The sequence below is a fragment of the Chiloscyllium punctatum genome, chromosome 47 (assembly GCF_047496795.1).
Source record: "Chiloscyllium punctatum isolate Juve2018m chromosome 47, sChiPun1.3, whole genome shotgun sequence".
Taxonomy (NCBI): Eukaryota; Metazoa; Chordata; class Chondrichthyes; order Orectolobiformes; family Hemiscylliidae; genus Chiloscyllium; species Chiloscyllium punctatum.
Window position 1 is genome coordinate 26,454,770 of NC_092785.1, and position 17,274 is coordinate 26,472,043.

Below are 17,274 nucleotides of genomic sequence, written 5' to 3' on the forward strand. Positions count from 1 at the left end.
ACACCTGCTCTTGTTATTTCATGACTATGTTCCGGGGAGCAACAACTGAAATTTAGTTGTTGATTGAGAGAAAGTTGAAAAACAGAGCTTGTGGAATACAAAACCTCTAATCGTCACTAACCATCTGGAATCATCGTTGACCTCACTCTTATAGAACATAGAACAGGAGATGGATGCTGTAACCTCCATCTCCCCCAAGGAGCTTCCATTTAGTATAAGGCAGCGTCTCTGGAAATGTACCAGGACAAACAAGGGGCTTGTCAGTTGTCTGAAGGCACAGATCAGCTCGTACAGATAAATGCATCGACCGATTCAACTCGTGGAGAAAGGGAGACGCCACCCTTGCGTTTATTGGCTTTCCTGGTATGGCGTTAAGACAACTGAACTTGTTTCAATGTCTTGCTGATCTGCTGTCTGTTTTTTACTCTTTGAACAGTAACGTCACAAGCTGAACAGGGATTGTACAATTCTGCACTGACAGACTCCCAACTTTACTGCCGCTGCTGTCTTTTCTGGGTTCACTTCCACGCCGTCTTTTCCGGTTTGATAACGTTTTGAAGGTGTGAGTAAATTATACCTGTTGAAACATTAACTCTGATTCCTGTTGCACAGATGCTAAGCAATTTCTGTTTTTATGATACAGATGAAGCCGGTCCTGTTTTCTCCGCAGTTTAGAGGGTTAATGGGTACTTTCAATGAAGTCTCACATGGAAATGACAAGGTATATAACTGCATAGTCTAAGAATTATGTCCAGACCATTCAGGAGAGATGTTCAGAAGCACTGCAACACGCAAAGCTAGGACAGCTTTGGAACTGTGTTCCAAAACCAACATTGGAAAAAGCACCCAGTTGTTCATTTCAAATCTGAGATAACCTTTTTCTTTTGTTCAGCAAAATCATAAAGGTATGTGCACCGCTGTTTGATTCATAAAAATTCATTTAACTTTCTTTTATTAATTTGAGGAATGTGGGCATCATTGGCTGGCCACAGTTCATTGCCTGTCCCAAGTTCCCCTTGAGAAGGTGATGGTAAGCTGCCATATTGAACAGGTGCAGTCCTCCTGTTGTGGGTTGACCCACAATGTCATTAGGGAGGGAATTCATGAGAGGAAATTCCAGAGGGTTGAGGTAACTTAACAACCATCCCTCTGGGACTCTGTCCTCTGAACCGTCTCTGGTCAAGGGATCCAAATCTTGACAGATTATCCTCCTGATTCCAACGCGTCGACTCTTCTATCTTCGACAATTTTGAGTACATTTAAGTCGTCATTGGACAGGCATATGGACGTACATGGAGAATTAGGTCCAGACCTAAAAAAAATCTTAAAGTAAGGGAACACTTAGGAAGCAGCGATCATAATATGGTAGAGTTCAGTCTGCAGTTTGAAAGAGAGAAGGCAAAATCGGATGTAATGGTGTTAAAGTTAAATAAAGGTAATTATGAGGGCATGAGAGAGGAACTGACAAAAATAGACTGGAAGCAGAGGCTCGCGGGGAAGACAGTAGAACAAAAATGGCAGGAGTTTGTGGGTATAATTGAGGACACTGTACAGAGGTTCATCCCCAAGAAAAGAAAGATTAACCGGGGAGGGATTAGACAACCTTGGCTGACAAAGGAAGTCAGGAAATGTATTAAAGAAAAAGAGAGATCCTATAAAGTGGCCAAGAGCAGTGGGAAATCAGAAGATTGGGAAGGATACAAAAACAAACAGAGGTTAACAAAGAGAGAAATTAGGAAGGAGAAGATCAAATATGAAGGTAGGCTAGCCAGTAATATTAGAAATGATAGTAAAAGTTTCTTTCAATACATAAGAAACAAACGACAGGCAAAAGTAGACATCAGGCCACTTCAAACTGATGCTGGAAGCCTAGTGATGGGAGATAAGGAAATAGCAGAAGAACTTAATAAGTACTTTGCGTCAGTCTTCACAGTGGAAGACAGGAGTAATATCCCAACAATTAAAGGGAGTCAGGGGGCTGAGTTGAATATGGTTGCCATTACAAAAGAGAAAGTGCTAGAAAAGCTAAAAGGTCTTAAAATTGATAAATCTCCTGGCCCCGATGGGCTACATCCTAGAGTTCTGAGGGAGGTGGCTGAGGAAATAGCGGTTGGTTGAGATCTTTCAAAAGTCACTGGAGTCAGGGAAAGTCCCGGATGGTTGGAAGATCGCTGTTGTAACCCCCTTGTTCAAGAAAGGATCAAGACAAAAGATGGAAAATTATAGGCCAATTAGCCTAACCTCAGTTGTTGGTAAAATTCTAGTATCCATCATTAAGGATGAGGTTTCTAAATTCTTAGAAGAGCAGGGTCGGATTAGAACAAGTCAACATGGATTTAGTAAGGGGAGGTCGTGCCTGACAAACCTGTTGAAATTCTTTGAAGAGGTGACAAGTAGGTTAGACCAGGGAAACCCAGTGGATGTGGTCTACCTAGACTTCCAAAAGACCTTTGATAAGGTGCCACACGGGAGGCTGCTGAGCAAGGTGAGGGCCCATGGTGTTCGAGGTGAGCTACTGGTATGGATTGAGGATTGGCTGTCTGACAGAAGGCAGAGAGTTGGGATAAAAGGTTCTTTTTTGGAATGGCAGCCGGGACAAGCGGTGTCCCGCAGGGTTCAGTGTTGGGGCCACAGCTGTTCATGTTATATATTAATGATCTGGATGAAGGGACTGGGGGCATTCTAGCAAAGTTTGCCGATGATACAAAGTTAGGTGGACAGGCAGGTAGTACTGAGAAAGTGGGGAGGCTGCAGAAGGATCTAGACAATTTGGGAGAGTGGTGCAGGAAATGGCTGATGGAATTCAATGTGAGCAAATGCGAGGTCTTGCACTTTGGAAAAAAGAATACAAGCACAGACTACTTTCTAAACGGTGAGAAAATTCATAAAGCCAAAGTACAAAGGGATCTGGGAGTGCTAGTCGAGGATTCTCTAAAGGTAAACATGCAGGTTGAGTCTGTGATTAAGAAAGCGAATGCGATGTTGTCACTTATCTCAAGAGGGTTGGAATATAAAAGCACCGTTGTGCTCCTGAGACTTTATAAAGCTTGGTTAGGCCCCATTTGGAGTACTGTGTCCAGTTTTGGTCCCCACACCTCAGGAAGGACATACTGGCACTGGAGCATGTCCAGCGGAGATTCACACGGATGATCCCTGGAATGATAGGTCTAACATACAAGGAACGGCTAAGGATCCTGGGATTGTATTCATTGGAGTTTAGAAGATTAAGGGGAGATTGAATAGAAACTTACAAGATAATACATGGCTGGGAAAGGGTGGACACTAGGAAATTGTTTCCATTAGGTGAGGAGACTAGGACCCGTGGACACAGCCTTAGAATTAGAGGAGGTAAATTCAGAACAGAAATGCGGAGACATTTCATCAGCCAGAGAGTGGTGGGCCTGTGGAATTCCTTGCCACAGAGTGCAGTGGAGGCCGGGACGCTAAATGTCTTCAAGGCAGAAATTGTTAAATTTTTGATGTCACAAGGAATTAAGGGCTACGGGGAGAATGCGGGTAAGTGGAGTTGAAATGCCCATCAGCCATGATTGAATGGCGGAGTGGACTCGATGGGCCGAATGGCCTTACTTCCACTCCTATGTATTATGGTCTTATGGAATAGTGTAGGTTAAATGGGCTTCAGATTGGTATGACAGGTAGGCGCAACATCGAGGGCCAAAGGACCTATACTGCGCTGTAATGTTCTATGTTCTATGGACATATGTATACACTGACAACGTAAATATCACAACATTCCAAACATTTACGCATTGACACTAAAGCAGCCCTGCATTATATCTTATGCTTCACGTGTGTAAGTCACTTGGAGTTGACTTGTCTGAAATCTTGCACAGTTTGTGAAAATCTCTTTCTTGGTTTGTTGTGGCTCCAATCAGGGGCTAAGAGCAGTGGATGACCTGGTCCAGGGGGATGGGAAGAGTGTTTGTCAACACTCCAATCGCCCGTCCTCTGAATGAGTTGTGAGCAAGGTTTCTAATGGGATGCTCACCTGCCAGATTTGGAGCTGAGAACTGGAAGAATCTATTCGTCTCATTCAAATAGATCCCTGGTAGATGAACAAAATCACAGACTTTCTTTTATTTTCTTTACTCCTTGTCCAAAATCCATAATCTCTGCAGTGATGGGGCTGGAGGACAACTTAACATTGGTGCTCAAATGTTAAAATTCCAACTCAGTGAACCACTACCCTTTCCAGTCACACGATGCACTAGCTGTTAGTGTAAAAATCTTATTCTTGTTTTTTGGAACAGGCAGGGTCAGTTTCTGACCAGTTATTCACTCTTTCTACATCCATTTGTTTTCCACAGTAAATTTGTTGGCGATTGTCATCCTTTGCAGGGGAATGTGTGGTATTGCCCCTCGCACTACTCGCTATCTGGTGTTTATGTCAGTTGCCGATCTGATGGTCCTTATCACTGACATTATACTGAGGAGATTTCGATATTATTATTACTCACGCTGCTTCCTGGACATCACTCCTGTGTGTAGTATTAATTGGGTGTTATATCGTGCAGCCAGAGACTGCTGTGTTTGGTTCACTGTCACTTTCTCCTTTGACCGTTTCATGACCATTTGTTGTCAGAAGCTGAAAAGAAAATATCGCACTGACAAAGCTGCAACTGTGGTTCTAGCAACGACCTGCACCTTGTTCTGTTTGAAAAATATCCCCTTCTATTTTCAGTACCAGTCTGTTTGGATTATCAACAATGTGCCTTTCTACTGTGATTCAAAATCAAGCTACTATCCTGAGACTTGGTGGGTGGGATTAAATTGGCTTGATACAGTTTTAACCCCTTTACTGCCATTTGCTTTCATTCTGATGCTCAATGCTCTGACAGTCAGATACATTTTAGTGACCAGTCGAGTCTGGAAGAGGCTGAAGGGTGAGAGTGAAGGAGAGAATCACAGAGACCCAGAGATGGAGAGCAGAAGGAGGTCTGTGGTTTTGCTCTTCACCATCTCTGGGAGTTTCATCCTCCTGTGGTTAATCTATGTTGTAAATTTCTTCTATTTCATAATTCAAGAAATTGATCCTGACAATTACCCGCCTTTTCTATTTCACTTCAGTAGAGTTGGTTACATGCTGCAAACATTAAGCTGTTGCACAAACACATTTATTTATGCAGCAACATTGTCTAGGCTCAGAGCGAAGATCAGTAATGCAGTAAAATATCTTGTTACATGAATTCCTCAGGTTACCAATAAATAAAACCCCACAGGTTGGCCGTATTGTTCCAGACCATGAAATGATTGATTTTTATTTCAGTGTTGGGATGTCCCCATTCCCTGTAACTACGTCTGAAGGTGATGGTGAGCTGCTTTCTTGAACCACTGCAATTCACGTATGGTGGAAGGTGCACAATATTCCTTCAGGTGGAAATAACGCCGCGATAGTGAAGGAACGGTGATATAATTCCAAGTCAAAATGATGAGTGGTTTGGAGGGAAACTTGCAGAGGGCGTTGTTCCTATGTATCTGCTGTCCTTTCCCTTATCAATGGAAGTGGTCATCGGCTTGGAAGGTGCTGTCTAAGCAGTTTTGGTGAATTTCTGAAGAGCATCTTGCAGATGGTTAGCAGAGGGATTGAATTCAAGAGTCGTGAAGTGATGTTGCAGCTGTACAGGACTTTGGTTAGGCCACATTTGGAGTACTGTGTGCAGTTCTGGTCGCCTCACTTTAGGAAAGATGTGGAAGCTTTGGAGAGGGTGCAGAGAAGATTTACCAGGATGTTGCCTGGAATGGAGAGTAGGTCGTACGAGGATAGGTTGAGAGTTCTCGGCCTTTTCTCGTTGGAACGGCGAAGGATGAGGGGTGACTTGATAGAGGTTTATAAGATGATCAGGGGAATAGATAGAGTAGACAGTCAGAAACTTTTTCCCCGGGTACAACAGAGTGTTACAAGGGGACATAAATTTAAGGTGAAGGGTGGAAGGTATAGGGGAGATGTCAGGGGTGGGTTCTTTACCCAGAGAGTGGTGGGGGCATGGAATGCGCTGCCCGTGGGAGTGGTAGAGTCAGATTCATTGGCGACCTTTAAGCGGCATTTGGATAGGTACATGGATGGGTGCTTAATCTGGGATAGAAGTTCGGCACAACATCGTGGGCCGAAGGGCCTGTTCTGTGCTGTATTGTTCTATGTTCTATGTTCTATGTTCTATGGTACACAATGCTGCTCATAACCCTCGGTGATGGAGGGATTGGATGTTTGTGAACGCACTGCCAATCAAGCGGGTTGTTTCATCCTGAATGACGTCTGTCTTCTTGAGTTTTATTAAAATGCAACCAATCCAGGCAAGTGGGGAATCTCCCATTATACTCCTGACAGATGGCCCTGATTGCTGTGCACTAAGAGAGTTTATTTGGTAAACTGTAAATTCCTCAATATAGTATAATCTAAAACAAAATCGCCAGAAAAATGGTATTTCCCACTGGGTAATTCCTAGCAGTTTGCAACCTACTGTAAGTCCATCAAAATCAAAGATTTTAGATGGTTATGATGAACTTCGATGGAATCAGAAAACATTTGACTATTTAAACACATTGTCTCACTCCACAGGAACAATTCAACACAGCCCAGATTAATGTCACATAAAGACAAACTCTGAGCCGATATAGAAATTATAACAGGTGATTACCGAACCCACTCGCCAAACGAATGATAATAAAGGTCCGACCTTCCTATTTTTCAGCATGCTATTTCCGGGTTCCGATGGGCTGCTTCTCCAATGCAGTCCAAACAGAAATGTCTTTCATGGGGTCAAAAGTCAAAATAATACAAACTAGCTGCCTTGTGCTGAAAGCAATTGAATGTCTTCCTCGGCTGGCCTCTCCACGCCATGGTAGAGGTGGTAGAGTCTGGAACCATCTGGTATTCAGTCAGAGAGCGAGAGAGGGAGAGAGGGAGGGCAGCAGCTCATACATCATCCAAACTCATACCACAACACGCATACACACACACAGACACATACATATGAACACAACGCACGCACAAACTGTCTCTCTCTCTCACACACACACGTGTGGAGTGGATTGCAATTGTACTGAACTCCATGGCTCCTGCAAATAAATGTTTCTGCTCTCTCTCCACAACATGGAAATGGTTTGTTTTTCAGCAATATCCCACACATTATACGTATGAAATAGTGTTTGTGCTGTAATTGTACCCAAGCACCTCTGTGTGAACCATTTTGTAAGGAGACGGGGCGAATTTAATTGCACTTTCTGCACAAATTGTCAGTGAGAAATCATTCCAACGTGGCGGGAGTGAGACCAGCACCAACATCACAATGTACAGGACAAAACTGCTCTGTGGATCCAGAGACATCCTTTGAAGAATGCACCAAACATTTAATTTGACAGATTCTCCTAAGGATCAGGCCAGAAACACCAGAAAATATTTCATGAAGGTAGCTTAGGTCTTAAACTTTTTCTTATTTTTAAGGCAGATGTGAAGTGAATGTCCTCGGCGTGTTCCAACTGGTCGAATCACTCGACTTTAAGCAAACCATCATTTATTTGAACACTTGTTAATAAAGCATGTGCTGTTTTGACTTCCACGAACAGGGGTATCCATGTTAAGGGCTGTGGTGGAGTCTGAAACCATCTGGTGTACAGTCAGAGAGCGAGAGAGGGAGAGAGGGAGGGCAGCAGCTCACACAACATCATCCAAACTCATACCACAACACACATACACACACACTCAGATACATGCATCTTGAATCCAAGGTTTTGCTACAGCTCTACATGTCCCGGGTGAGGCCACACTTGGAATATTGTGTCCAATTCTGGTTTTGGAGAGGGTGCAAAGAAGGTTTACCAGGGTGCTGCCTGGACTGGAAGGCTTGTCTAACGAAGAGAGGTTGACTGAGCATGAAATTTTCGAGAAGGAGGAAGAGAGGTGACCTGATCAAGGTATACAAGGTAATGAGAGGCATGGATAGAGTCAAGAGCCAGAGACTTTACCCCAGGGCAGGATTGACTGGCACGAGGGGTCATAGTTTTAAGATATAGGGAGGAGGGTATAGAGTAGACGTCAGAGGAAGGTTCTTTACGCAGAGAGTTGTGAATGTATGGAATGCGTTCCCAGCGGTGGTGGGGGAAGCAGAGTCATTGGGGACATTTAAGCGACTGCTGGACATGCCCAGGGAGAGCAGTGAGTCGAGGGGTGGGTAGGTTAGGTTACTATATTTTACATTAGGATTAAACCTCGGCACAACATCGTGGGCCGAAGGGCCTGTTCTGTGCTGTACTTTTCTATGTTCTACGTTCTACTACAGTTGAAACACGAGCAAAAGAAAGTGGAATTTGGAATAATTTAACTTTTGGAAAACTGACTAATTAACTATTACTAATTAACTTTTCCAGTATAGTAACTTCCCAAAAACACATCCCTTGGCTTTTTCCCATGATAAATTCAAACACAGATTCGTACAAACAGGAGGAAAAAAACATCCAGAGAGAGAATTCAGAGAAGGTCAGAGGAATCCTTTACTTTACAAAGAAGCTTGCAACACTTGATGGGTTTATGGGTTGAAGTGTGTCTATTTTCATGTTTGGAGTTTTAGGAATTCGGCTGATGAACTGAGAGCATGGATCAGGACTTGATATCAGCGGGGCAGGATTGTTGTTGGATGTTCCAGGTTTTGATGTTTCAAAACGAGTAGGGAGGAAGGTAAATAAGACTAGGGAGTGGCATTGCTTAACAGGGCAGAGCATAGAACATAGTACAGCACAGCACAGGCCCTTCAGCCCTCCATGTTGTGCAGACCTTTTATCCTACCCTAAGATCAAACTGACTTACGTACCATTCATTTTACAATCCTACATGCGCTCATCTATGACTTGCTTAATTGTCTCCTGATGAAGGGCTTTTGCCCGAAACGTCGATTTCGCTGCTCGTTGGATGCTGCCTGAACTGCTGTGCTCTTCCAGCACCACTAATCCAGAATCTGGTTTCCAGCATCTGCAGTTATTGTTTTTACCTCTAATGTATCTGAGTCTACTACCACCGCTGGTCGTGCATTCTATGCACCCACTGCTCTCTGTGTAAAGAACCAACCTCTGTCCTAAACCTTCCTCCAATAACCTTAAAATTATGCCCCCCTAGTGATAGTTATTTCCACCCTGGGGAAAAATCTCTGACTATTTACTCTATCTATGCCTCTCATCAACTTGTACACCTGTACTGAGATGTTTCTCATCCTTCTTCGTTCCAATGAGAAACGCTTGAGATCTCCAGCCTTTCGACATAAGACATACCCTCCAGTCCACGCAACATCCTGGTAAATCTCCTCTTCACCTTCTCTAAAACTTCCACACCCTTCGCATTATGAGGCAACAAGAACGGAATACAATATTCCAAGTGTGGTCTAACCAGAGCTCCATAGAACTGGAGACAACCTTGTGACTCTTAAACTTAATCCTCCTGTTAATGAAAGCCAACACACCATACAGCTTCTTAACAACCCTATCAACTTGGGTGGCAACTTTGAGAGACCTATGGGTGTAGGCTCCAAGATCCCTCTGTTCATCCACACAGCTAAGAATTCTGCCTTTAACACTGTAATCTGCACACAAACTCGACCTAACAGAACGAATCACTCCATACTTTTCCAGGTTGAATTCCATCTGCCATTTCTCAGCCCAGCTCTGCATCCTGTCTATGTCCCATTGCAACCTAAAACAACCCTCCACACTGTCGACCACTCAACCAACTTTCGCGTCATCGGCAAACTTAGTAATCCATCCTTCCACCTTCCTTATCCGAGTCATTTATAAAAATCACGGAGGACAAAGGTCCTAGAACAGATCCCTGCCGAACACCACTGGTCACGAAGCTGTGGGCTGAATACTTTCCACCAACTACCACACTCTCCCTTCTATGGGCCTCCCAATTCTTTACCCAGGCAGCCATATTTTCTGCATGAGCCTACAATGGAGAACCATATCAAGTGCCTTGCTAAAATCCACGTACACCACATCCACCGCTGTACTTTCATCAACGTGTTTTGTCACATCCTCAAAGAATTAAATAAGGGTTGTGAGGTATGTCTTGCTCCTCACAAATCTATGCTGACTATCTCAAATAAAGCTATCGTTTTCCAAGTAATCATAAATCCTGTCTCTCAGAACGTACTGTGATGGACTGTTCTATGCTCTACATTCTTCTGGACATCTTGTGATTGCTGCAACTAAAAAAAAGACTGGGAGAACTGACCACTCACCTTTCATTGTTAAACTGTTAAACTTCCTAGACTCTTCGGCACCCCTGCCTTTACAACCTCTCTTCTAAAAACTCAAGGTTAAAATTAACCATTTAAAGTGACAGCAAAATCACAATTCACAAACACAGGCTTGTGCATTGGCACGCGCAGTCCACCAGGGGGTGGTGCTACACCACTCTAAACACGAGAGGGAGGCGATAGGCAAAGGGAGACAGAGACTCTGAACCTTGGAGTTTCCGCATTGTAATCCATTCACTCAAACCTCCATCAGGACAAAGTGATTCCTGTTTTCGTCAGAAACAGATACACAGGCGCACACACTCGCACACACACCAACATTGTGGCACACATATAGATGCATATATTAATGTGAGCGTCAACATAATAATATTATGGATAAGGCAGACACAGAGAGGGGAGATTGACCCAGAAGAGCAGAGACCCCATTACACAGAGATACACATACACAGGTGCACACTAATACATGAAGAGGTGACAGACACAAGCATGCATAATTGGACACACGGACATACACACAGATGCATACCAGCATAGATACACATTGTAATACATGCACTAATAAAGAATAACGCACAGACATATACCTACAAACGCACGTACAAAGTTACTCACACAGAAGAACAGACAGAGCCAGAAGCACTCATGCGCACCTTGACAGATACACACGCTTACAAACAGACGCTTACAAACATAAATACAGGAAACACAAATAGGGAGACACGCAGATGCATAAAGACACGCGTACCTGCAGACACTCTCAGATTCATGTCCACACAAACACACACGTACCTGCAGACACTCTCAGATTCATGTCCACACAGACACACACGTACATGCAGACACTCTCAGATTCATGTCCACACAAACACACACGTACATGCAGACACTCTCAGATTCATGTCCACACAAACACACACGTACATGCAGACACTCTCAGATTCATGTCCACACAAACACACACGTACATGCAGACACTCTCAGATTCATGTCCACACAAACACACACGTACATGCAGACACTCTCAGATTCATGTCCACACAAACACACACGTACCTGCAGACACTCTCAGATTCATGTCCACACAAACACACACGTACATGCAGACACTCTCAGATTCATGTCCACACAAACACACACGTACATGCAGACACTCTCAGATTCATGTCCACACAAACACACACGTACATGCAGACACTCTCAGATTCATGTCCACACAAACACACACGTACATGCAGACACTCTCAGATTCATGTCCACACAAACACACACGTACATGCAGACACTCTCAGATTCATGTCCACACAAACACACACGTACATGCAGACACTCTCAGATTCATGTCCACACAAACACACACGTACCTGCAGACACTCTCAGATTCATGTCCACACAAACACACACGTACATGCAGACACTCTCAGATTCATGTCCACACAAACACACACGTACATGCAGACACTCTCAGATTCATGTCCACACAAACACACACGTACCTGCAGACACTCTCAGATTCATGTCCACACAAACACACAAGTACATGCAGACACACAGGGACACATTGATATCCAAACACATCCAGGACATACACCTACAGGCACAAAGACATTGTCAAGGACAGCAAAAGTGAAGGCTCGAGTACAATTCCTGGTCCTAAAACTAAATGAAAACTTACTGGATTTGCAGAAATGTGTGAGTTTACTGGACGTTTTAGATGGAGAGCTGCGATTTATACGAATTTATGACGGTAAAGACTAAAAATGGTCTTTTTTTTTAGCAGAATGCTAGATAGTCTTTGAAAGGATGAAGGCAATTTTAATAAATAAACCAACAGTGGCCATCCCTGATTTTTCCAGACTTTACAAACTGGCAGTGGAATCTAGTGACCTGGGACTGTGTGTGGTCTTCCTACAGGATGGTGAATCAGGAATATGAATCAGGAAAAATGTTTGGAAACTTCTCCTAGAAACATTGTCGCATTCCCCTCCCCCACTTCCCTCATCACACACAAATCCCCCTCCCACACTTCCTTCCTTACACACAAATCCCGCTCCCACAGGTCACCATCACACACAAATCCCCCTCCCCCACTTCCTTCCTTACACACAAATCCCCCTCCCACACTTCCCTCATCACACACAAATCCCCCTCCCACACTTCCCTCCTTACACACAAATCCCCCTCCCACACTTCCCTCCTTACACACAAATCCCCCTCCCACACTTCCCTCCTCACACACAAATCCCCCTCCCACATTTCCCTCCTTACACACAAATCCCCCTCCCACACTTCCCTCCTCACACACAAATCCCCCTCCCACATTTCCCTCCTTACACACAAATCCCCCTCCCCCACTTCCCTCCTTACACACAAATCCCCCTCCCACACTTCCCTCCTTACACACAAATCCCCCTCCCACACTTCCCTCCTTACACACAAATCCCCCTCCCACACTTCCCTCATCACACACATATCCCCCTCCCCCACTTCCCTCCTTACACACAAATCCCCCTCCCACACTTCCCTCATCACACACAAATCCCCCTCCCACACTTCCCTCCTTACACACAAATCCCCCTCCCACACTTCCCTCCTTACACACAAATCCCCCTCCCACACTTCCCTCCTTACACACAAATCCCCCTCCCACACTTCCCTCCTCACACATGCATGACCTTCACCCACTTCCCTCCTCACAGACACATGACCCTCGGTCAGTTCATTCCTTACTCATATATCCCTCTCCCACACCTCCGTCCTCACACACACGATAGCTCCTCACTCCTCCCTTCTCTCTTACACACATCCCCCTCCCATACTGCCCTCCTCAAATGTACACACTTGCACGCTTCCTTCCTCACATACACATGACCCACTCACACCTTATTCTGCGCCCCACACATGCTCACACACATACCAAGCGATTGTCTTTAATTCCCCGTTCCGTCTTCTCATTGTATCAATGACCCTGTGGTAACAACAAGTCTCTGCTGCGAGGTTTCTGAAGATCTGAAGAGTTTAAGTCGGGGTGGGAGAGCGGGAATAGTCTCTCTGACGCTGAGGAGAGTTTTACAGACCGCCTCTGTGCCCTGGGATCTGAGGGACTCACCACGGGGAGAAATTACTGGGAGCTGGAGATCGTGGAAAAACTGTGCTGGAGGACGGGAGTAGCCTCAGAGTCTGTGCAGAGGAAGGACTGGTTTGATCAGAGAATGGATCAGTGTTATATTAACTGCTTCCCTCAATCCGATCTCCCAGTGGGTCTGATCCTCAGGATTTTATCTCAAGTTATAAGTCCCCCTGGCAGACTGTAACTAAACTCAATACAAATACCAATGTTAGTGGATTAAAAGAAAAAAGTCACTGAAAAATCTTCCTTTCTCTTCATTTACGCCCTGCTTCAGTCAAATGCCCCCTGAGCCATTCACATTTCGTAAGCGTTTCTGGTTGGAACAGTATTTACTGCCCATCCCTAATGATAGGGTTGTTAAGAATCACACATTGCTGTGGGACTGGTTTCACACTTAGGCCAGACCTAAGGTCAGAATACCTGATTTCATTCTCTGAAGTTTGTTCCCTCCAACACTGAAGAATGACTCATGGTCATCATTAAGCTCTTAACTCCAGACATTTAACTTAGTGCGAAGTTCACTATTGGAGGATTGGAACTCAGCTCTGCAGATCATTTCCAGAGTCTCTAGATTAACAGTCGAGCAACAATCCCACGAGGTCATTGCCTTCACACCATTCAGCTCCTCCCCAGTCTCCGAGTCTGGAGATGGGATTTCTCTTTGTTTGCATTCTCGCTCTATAATGTGTCATGGAAATTAAATCGACACGACTTAAATGCTAACAAGAGCAAAGAAAAAGCTTTATTGTAACCTCTACAGGGGACCCAATACACTTGGCAAAACGCCCCATATAAGGGCTCAGAACAGTGTTCACATGTTCTCTTTATACTATACTTTGCTTCTCCTTATCACACGCTCAAGGACATGTGCTAGGAACATTCGAGTTCCTTTCCACATATGGAGTTGTTTTTCGCATTCCTTTGCTGTTGATATAATTGCTTACTGCCCTTATATTTTACCTGACTCTTGCTGAATCTAACTGTTTGCAAGACTTGCAAGGTCAAGCTGTCTGCTTGCAAAATCCAGCAAAGTTAGGCTGTCTACCTAAAGCTTTAGCCAAGACGTTAGATTTCGCAAAGTATTCTCTTTCAGATTTCACAGTAAATAGTAATTTTGTTAATTTTCCATTACACCTCTTCCTTTTTGGCATTTTATGACAACAATGCCAAAAATAACAAATAAATTGTACAGAGCCACAGAGCTATACATCAAATTACTTAGGGAACACCAGCCCTTTCCTCAGACACCACCTACAGCTTTGTGGTGATATTGTCACTTGTCCTGGTGTGCCCTGTACATAGCCCATTGTCACACATCACAGTCGTCCACGTCACTGTAAGGTGGGGTCCACATAATCTGGTTTCCCTGCTGTTGGGCCCCTGATCGTTTTACCATTTGGCATCCCACTGCATTCATAAGCAAGTGGCGTCGGCAGGTAGACAAGCAGGGTCCTTTACAAAGCACTATCAGTAAGACCAGCCCTACAACTAGTAGAACATGTAGGATCCAATATCCCCATCCTCCCCAATGGGAGGTGAGCCATCAGAACCAGGAGTCATCTGCTGGGGGAGTTAGTCGTATCGCCGCCTTCATATGATTTGTTACACTGGTGATATTTGGGATTCATCAGGAATATTAAAACTGCATGAGGTACCTAAAAGTTTACAAACGCCCCCTCTCTCTGCCATCAGTATGTCGAGCACTTATCGATTTTGTATCACTGCTTCCCTTACTGCTGTTAGCTCACAGTGGCTCAGTGGTTCACACTGCTGCCTCATAGCACCAGGGTCCCAGGTTCAGTCCCACCTTAGGCAACTGTCTGTGTGGAGTTTGTGCATTCTCCCCGTGCGTGTGTGGGCTTCCTCTGGGTGCTCTGGTTTCCTCCCACGCTCCAAAGTTGTGCAGGTCAGGTGAATTGGCCATGCTAAATTGCCCAGAGCTGTTAGGTGTATTAGTTGGAGGGGGGGTGGGTTACTCTTTCAGAGGGTCATGTTGGGCTGAAGGGCCTGTTTCCACACTTTAGGGAATTTAATCTAATGAGTGCTGACCCTTCCCCAATCTCATTTGCTAACAGTAATACACGACATGCGAGACCATTAATCTTGTTTATTGCCACCGTCGACCCTGCTCCTCAGAGAATAAACCACTCAATGTTCGCTCCTGGTGTAGTCCAGGGGTCTGTGAGTGTGCACTCATCCCAATGTCGTGGGATGTCCCTTCGGGTTCATCCGATACTGGCTTTGGGACAACACTGTTGTGCCAGTGGACAGTGTCGTGGGGTAGTAGCACCCCTTCCATCCCAGGGGAAGGTGGTGGTACCCTTTCTCTCCCCTGGCCCATATTATACCCGCCATCATGGTCTGATTATTGATAAAGGAACAAGCAATGTTTATGATCGTACCATTTGCGTAGGTTGCTGAGTAGGAGTCATTGTTGAAGTACAGCGTCGTGGTACACTGGGAGATCCCCAAGTGGAATCTCCCCTGATTGGTACAAATACACATTAATCCCCTGCCTTCCACTATATGGAAGGCTGTGTTGGAAGCGTGTCAGCCTTGGGACTGCAGTTAGCCTTGAGTTCGGTTGGTGGCGCAAGATTTGCCCTAATTGCTCCCCCTATCAGGGTCAGGGTGGTCACTGCCCGTGGAAGCAGACAGCTAACATTTCTCCCCAGTCTCTCTGTGATTGGTTCAGTGGTCCACCGTTGGGCTGTGTGCAAACATATCCAATAAGGGTGGCCAACGTCGAATCTCCGGTGTTGTTTTTGGGCCAAAGCAACATGCTCTGATCCCCTTCACATCTAACAATGGCCCTTCACACTTCCCAACCTCCTGGCGTCGCATTTACGCCATTTACCTCATGAAGGGCCAACTCCCTCTCGAGCCTCGGCCGACTCCCTCCAGGTTCGGGTGTGTCATTAATGCCCTCTGCCCTGATTGGGCATAGGTCCATGAGCTGGTTTGGTTGGTTGCCATGCCCCGGTGCTACTATCTTCTGTATGACCTTCTGCACTGCATCTCGGGGTTAGGGGTGGGGGGCGGGGCGGGGGGAGACTGTACCACTATATTCACCTGCCTATAGATGTTGGAGAAGGCTGTATTTATTCCACACCACCAGACTCCCACGTCACTCTCTGAGTCTTGGATATTATTATCCGTTCCCTGGCACCTCCTTCGTCGATAATAGAATACCTATTTCCCATGTCAGGCGTCCCTGTCACCATGGTGGCTACTACTAACTGCCAGTCACTGGGACCACAAGGATCCCTGCATAAATATTTATCGTCCCATTTATAGTCGTCCTGGTTTCTAAAGGCCATGGGTCGCATGTGAAGGTTCCCTTAGCACCCTCAGTTAACGTTAACATCTGTGGCTGTATCCCAGATGCCCCTTGCCCTTACGAATAGACCTTACCAGGGTGCTTGCTAACTGTGAGCTGGGGCAGTCCCATATTGACATGAGGCATCTAGCAACCTTACAATCCCAATGTATATAAGTCCAATCTGTTTTTCAGCGTTTCACTACTTGCGCGTATTTGGTTCCAGTGTCGTCCAATGTCTCCTCAAGTCCAGCTGCACGTTTGCAATGGCTGGTGTGTCTCCACGTGGCTCTTCCTGCGATCTTAACAGCTCTCCGTGTTGTGAGGAGCACTTGAAATGGCCCTCCACCACCTCTTCACCTTCCAGTTGTTCCTCCTGAAGTCTTTCACCACTATCCAGTCTCCAGGTTCTAGATCGGGGAGCTTCCCTCCTGCTGGTTGGGGTAGTGCTGAGTTCACTTGATTCTGTATTTGAGACAAAAGTGTAGAGTTTCACACAGTAACACAGCATCTCATCCTCACAGGGGTCTGTTATCTGTCTTACCTTAGGTCTTGGGTCAATT

At 45.2% G+C, this 17,274-nt stretch overlaps 2 protein-coding genes across 2 annotated transcripts in view; one reads left to right on the forward strand and one right to left on the reverse strand.

Moving 5' to 3' along the window:
* LOC140468458 (uncharacterized) overlaps positions 1-17,274 on the reverse strand; it is a 1,057,462-nt gene that overhangs the window by 601,693 nt on the left and 438,495 nt on the right. The window lies entirely within an intron of this gene.
* Positions 1-17,274, forward strand: part of LOC140468483 (probable G-protein coupled receptor 139) — a 37,917-nt gene that overhangs the window by 851 nt on the left and 19,792 nt on the right. The window contains exons 2-3 of the mRNA XM_072564564.1: positions 893-905; positions 11,949-12,009. Of these exons, the coding sequence (XP_072420665.1) occupies positions 893-905; positions 11,949-12,009 (74 nt within the window). The remainder of the gene's footprint in view (positions 1-892; positions 906-11,948; positions 12,010-17,274) is intronic.